The sequence below is a fragment of the Postia placenta genome (assembly GCF_002117355.1).
Source record: "Postia placenta MAD-698-R-SB12 unplaced genomic scaffold POSPLAscaffold_6, whole genome shotgun sequence".
Taxonomy (NCBI): Eukaryota; Fungi; Basidiomycota; class Agaricomycetes; order Polyporales; family Adustoporiaceae; genus Rhodonia; species Rhodonia placenta.
Window position 1 is genome coordinate 721,615 of NW_020169837.1, and position 5,179 is coordinate 726,793.

Below are 5,179 nucleotides of genomic sequence, written 5' to 3' on the forward strand. Positions count from 1 at the left end.
ACGACCGATCTCATCGCCCGAAGAGCCATTGCGCTCCAGAAACGCGTCGAGCAAGTCACCGAACTCCACTCGAAGGTCTACGAAGCACGTCGAACTGCAGCAATTCGCTTCGAGAAAGAGCACGAGCATTCAATCCAGGATTTCGACTTCAAACGCGGAGCCCTAGTGCTCATACGCAACACGAAGATCGAGAAGTCCCTCAACCGCAAGATGCACCCGCGATACCTAGGCCCCCTCATCGTTGTCTCGCGCAACAAGGGCGGCGCGTACATCGTGTGCGAACTCGACGGTACAGTCCTCGATCGACCCATCGCAGCTTTCCGCGTCATTCCGTACTTCGCGCGCAAATCCATTCCAATCCCCGAAGATCTCGAAGATGTCTCGACCAAGCGTCTTCGAGAACTCGAACTATCGAATTCTCTAGGCGACGACGACGATGAAGAAGTCGAAGAAGCCGAAGAACGCGACAAATAGAGGTTCTTCCCTTGTATTACTTGTACAACACGATACGTACTTTCTTCTCTCCATTCCTGCTCTCACGTTACGCGATATGCTTGATTTTCTCCTATGTTCTAGACCTTCCCTTGTACGAATATCTTCGATTCAACTCGATAGTCGCGATATCATTCGACGTTCTACGAACGCTTCGATTCGACTGTTGCGCGAAGGCTCACCTTAGACGAGTCCTCCTAGGCTGTGATGACAAACTGAGCCTATATTTTCATTAAGTCCATTTTCCCTCGCTACGAACATTTCTATTTCACCTTCTATGTCCTTCGATCATATTACGACTTACTTCGAACACGCTTATTTTCATTTCCTTTTCTCTTAGTTCCCGCCAGGTTTCGTCTAGGCCAAGGGCCACATTTTCCATTTGACTATCAACGCAATATTCTACGACATGATTACAACTACGATACAAAAGGACTCGCGCCATCGCCTAGTCATCGTCGACAGCCCCACGCACGAACCCGATTCCTCCCTTCGCGAGCGCGGCCTTCTCCATCTTCTGGAGGTCGAGGTCCATGTCGTGGAGGAGCGCTCGACGGCGAGCGATGTGAGCGCGCTCCTCGCGGATGACGCGAATGATCCCCCGAGACTCGTCGTCCAGGTCAAGCGCGTCGAGGTCGTCCTGTTCGAGGCCAAGGCGGCTGGCCCCATCGAGAGGCAGTCGTAACAGGGGATGCGGAGGCTCGTCGACTCGGTGCTTCTTCGAACCACTCGAGTCCGCGACCGAAGGCCCAGGAGAGGTCGGCCGAACTACTAAGTCGTCAGCGAAAGCCTAGGACAAGAAGAAGAAACAACTTACTGCGCTTCTTTGTGGTTGATCCCCCGCCGCGCGTTTTCTTTGTCTTCCCAAGCACAGAAACCTTGTCGAAGTAGCATCCCTGCTGGAACTGCACGCACCTCTCGCAGGTCGTGGCGTTCTCGACCCACACGCACTCGACCGGGGCCGAGCGGTAGCCGGCGCAACGATCACACTATCGAAAAGTTAGCATCGAACCGCTTCGACGAAGGGTCGAACGTACCTTCTGTCCAGCCTGGCGCTTCACAATCGCCGCGGCAGCCATGTCGACCTCCGTCATCGCGAACGGGCGTTCGACCGTCCGAGGAGTCTTCTACGAAAGAGAGATTAGTCATCGAACAACGATAGAGAAAAGAAGACTTACGACCGAAGGGTCATCCGACAACTCAGTGACCTCATCATCGACCCTCGCGCGCCCTTTCCCCTTGTTGACACCGGCAGGCGCGGGGTCAGGGAGAAGTCCCTCGGCGGCCGCGATCCTCGCCAACTCCTCGTCGGCGGCCTCTTGTGCGCGATGCTCGTCTTCGGCTTGCCTGCGACGGTCCTCTTCGTCCTTTCGGCGATGTTCGTCTTCGAGGCGACGGTCCTCGGCGGCCTTCGCACGCTTCGCAGCCTCTTCGACGCGTCGTGCTTCCTCTTCGGCGAGGCGCTTCTGCTCTTCGACGCATCGTTCGACCTCGGCGTCGATGGCGGTCGCGAGCTCGGGCCAGTCCCCGCGCGCCCACTCGACCCACGACTCCGACGCCCGCTCGGCGAGCTGTTTGACGGCGGCGGCGACGCGCAGCTCCGTCTCCTCGTCGCGGATGGCGCCCAGGGCCTTGCGATAGGCGAGCTGTTCGAAAACAAAGGGTTAGCTGTGTTGTGCAGATTACGAAGCGACTTACGACGAGGGGCGACAAGTCTTGCGCCCACTCTTCGACCACGTCGAGCGCGGCATCGGCGGTCGGCGGAGCCTCGAGAACCACGAGCAAGGAGGCGAGGCGGCGGTTGACGAGCGAAGGCGTCGAGGCAGGGGTGGCGGAGCGAGAAGACATCGTAGGAGCAGCGAGTATACGAGGAGGGGCGACGAGGTAGCGATGAAGGAACGATGGGATGGGGAAAATGAGGCTAAGTCTACCCTGCTTATAACCCCTTTCCGACCAGCGTTTAGCGCCGGCCACATGGCGTTCGAAGTCTACACGGGTTGTTATGCCGCTTCGATCCGTTCACGACCATCGCGCTTCTCACATCACGTGGAGGACCGAGGGCGGTCCAAATTTCAATAGGGAGGAGATGATAGGCGCCAAGCCCCTCTGGGCCCCGATACACCTCTTTTCGGCAGTCGCATCCCGCCCGGCACTTCGACTCAGTCTCCCAACAGTTCGATTTCGCCTTCGACGCTCTTCGACATCTTCGACGGTGCGCGACGCTTACTCGAAGCTCGGCACGGTCGTCCCGATGCCTCACGCGTAGATCTCGGAACATCTTCCGCATTCGGCGAACAATAGGGCCACTGGACGCCGCTCGGCCAAGCGCGCGCATCGCTCCGAGCCACACCGACGTAGCCGGTCTTTCCCGATTAGGTATCGAACCTCGCGGCATGCCTTCAACGACGGATACCGGTCCGAAGTGGCCATATGTTGCCCTTCATCTCCGTGTTCGGCATGATGTCACTCTACCGATGGACTTGATGCGTGCCACTCGGTGAGGCAGCTTCTTGAGGAACAATGCAAAGCCCCTTGTACCAGTGTGCCACTCTCGAATAGTCGTAGCGTCCTGTGTAGTATAAAACCTGTCGTACTTCTCTCTAAAAATAGAAGATCCGGTTCCCCCCTCGAGTTCAGAGCTCATAAGTCGAGTTCGCCCCGCGTCTAAGCCTTTAACTGCGTCACTTCGTCCCTCGCTGCGTAACCTCGAAACCTCATCCACTGCGTTTACTCGTCGATACCGTCTCGACGAACCCTTCGACTTCGACTATTATCGAAGAAACTGCGAACCGCGTACTAGCTAAGTCCCCCCTATCGTATTGTCTCTTTCTTCTACGATTCATCGAAGAGCTCTGCCGAGCTTCGATCGTCTCCACTAACCATCCACAGCCTCCGAAGTAGCTTCGACGACGTGTCGAAGCCACCTCGTAGCTTCCCCATCGTTCGTAGCCTTTTCCGAAGGCGTTTCTCGTGTTCACTCGAACCGCGGGACACCTTGCTGCTGACTCCCCTCTCACTAAGACTATAATCCGTCTCTCTAGTCCCTTTAGGTCGCACCCAGGTTAGGGGTTAGGGTTTCGTAGGTCGTATCACCGCCGAATGCGGGAGATGTCCCGAGATCTACGCGCGAGGCATCGGGACGACCGCGCCGAGCTTCGAGCAAGCATCGCGCACCATCGGAGATGTCGAAGAGTGTCGAAGGCGAAATCGAAGTGTTGGGTGACTGAGCCGAAGTGCCGGGCGGGATGTGACTGCCGAAAAGAGCTGTATCGGGGCCCAGAGGGGCTTGGCGCCTATCAACGGACACAATCGAACTCGGCATGCAGGTTCGCTCTGGACGTGCTTCGCATGTTCAGGAACTAGGTACGAAGGGTTGCACGAAGAAGGAGGGATTTCTGCGAGAACTCCTGGATGATTGCAGCCCAGATTGCAGCTGTATTGCCCTTGTGTCGATGCTTCGTGAACGTCACATCAGGGAGCTTCTGCACAAGAAGGTAAAGAGCAAGGTCTTCCTTCTCCTGCCACTGACTGATAGCAAGGACTTCAGCTGCTGTAGGTTTATCGGGATCTGCAGCAGCTGGTGTGGGGGTCATGCCGTTGAAATGCGACCACACCTTCTTCTGTCGGACCGCAATGAGGAACTGCTGCTGAAAGGTGAGCCAGTTCTTCCCGGTCAAATCAAGCTTATCGAGGGCTGAATTGAAATCAGCTAGCGATGATGACATGATGACAGATAAGGGATTTCGGTGTGGTGAGTGTTGCAAAAATTTAGGGCTTTCACCCGGGGCTCATAACCTGTAAGAGCGAGCGCACGAACATTGTCCTACACCTGTAGTGTACGGACGTAAACCTCAGTACGGCGCGCGAGCGGGTGCATGCAAGACTATGCATACCTGTAGTGTACGGACATAAACTAACCGTATCAATGAGCTACAGGGCAAATATCATAAAGGTATGTAAGTACTCACCCTCAGTACAGTGCGCGAGTGGATGTGTGCAAGACTGAGGGTGCAGGTCACGAACATATCGTATAAGTAGCTAAGGCATAAGGTACCGGCACATATTGTAGGGGACGGCGGCAGAGGAACAGGAATGCGGGTGTTCTGTTACATGAAAGGCAGCATGCGCGCCAAGCCAAATGTGGCGTGGCGTGCAGATCAGAAACAAACAAACAGAAAACATATGGGTTGATACAACGGTCTATACTCCTATATTGATGCCTGACTCGTAGACAACGAGCGAGGACTTATGGACAGTGCGTCGTCCTGAAGATCGAGCGAGGAAGTCGAGAATGACCACTACCCCAAGCGAAGAGGAGCAGAGACTTGAATGAATAACCAGGTCGAACTTAGGGTTCGACCAACTAATGGTACAACTACTTATACAAGTACCGACTGCGCACGGACCATCGTGTCTATGTGGTCGTGTTAGTGAAGAAAGAAACGTAGTGGTACGATACCAGGCACGAAGTGCGCACGGACCCCATTATGTAAGCTACATAATGTTCAACCTGCGGGTGAGCGCTAAGACAGGCGCCAGTATGGGCGCTAGTAGTACAAGGAATAGAACGGAAAGACAAATGTTTCATTACCCCCCTACCAGAGTCGAAGTCCCATTCGACTACTTACTGCTCACCGTCTCCATACAACTCCCAATCTACGCCGTCGTCCTCCTCGTTCGTCGAACC

General features: G+C 55.3%; 2 protein-coding genes across 2 annotated transcripts; both read right to left on the bottom strand.

Annotated features, from left to right (window-relative positions):
* Positions 1-940: 940 nt before the first annotated feature.
* On the bottom strand, positions 941-3,512 carry POSPLADRAFT_1142034 (hypothetical protein; the record flags this gene model as incomplete). The annotated part of the gene is made up of 8 exons (XM_024485378.1): positions 941-1,260; positions 1,310-1,481; positions 1,530-1,619; positions 1,671-2,138; positions 2,191-2,500; positions 2,665-2,855; positions 2,973-3,040; positions 3,404-3,512. Coding segments are annotated over 8 exons (1,728 nt in total), but the record flags the coding sequence as incomplete, so codon positions are not given.
* Positions 3,513-3,538: 26 nt separating this feature from the next.
* Positions 3,539-4,217, bottom strand: POSPLADRAFT_1141169 (hypothetical protein; the record flags this gene model as incomplete). The annotated part of the gene is made up of 2 exons (XM_024485265.1): positions 3,539-3,756; positions 3,860-4,217. 2 exons carry the CDS (start codon positions 4,215-4,217, stop codon positions 3,539-3,541), a joined length of 576 nt encoding a protein of 191 aa, XP_024339480.1.
* Between the last annotated feature and the right edge of the window lie 962 nt (positions 4,218-5,179).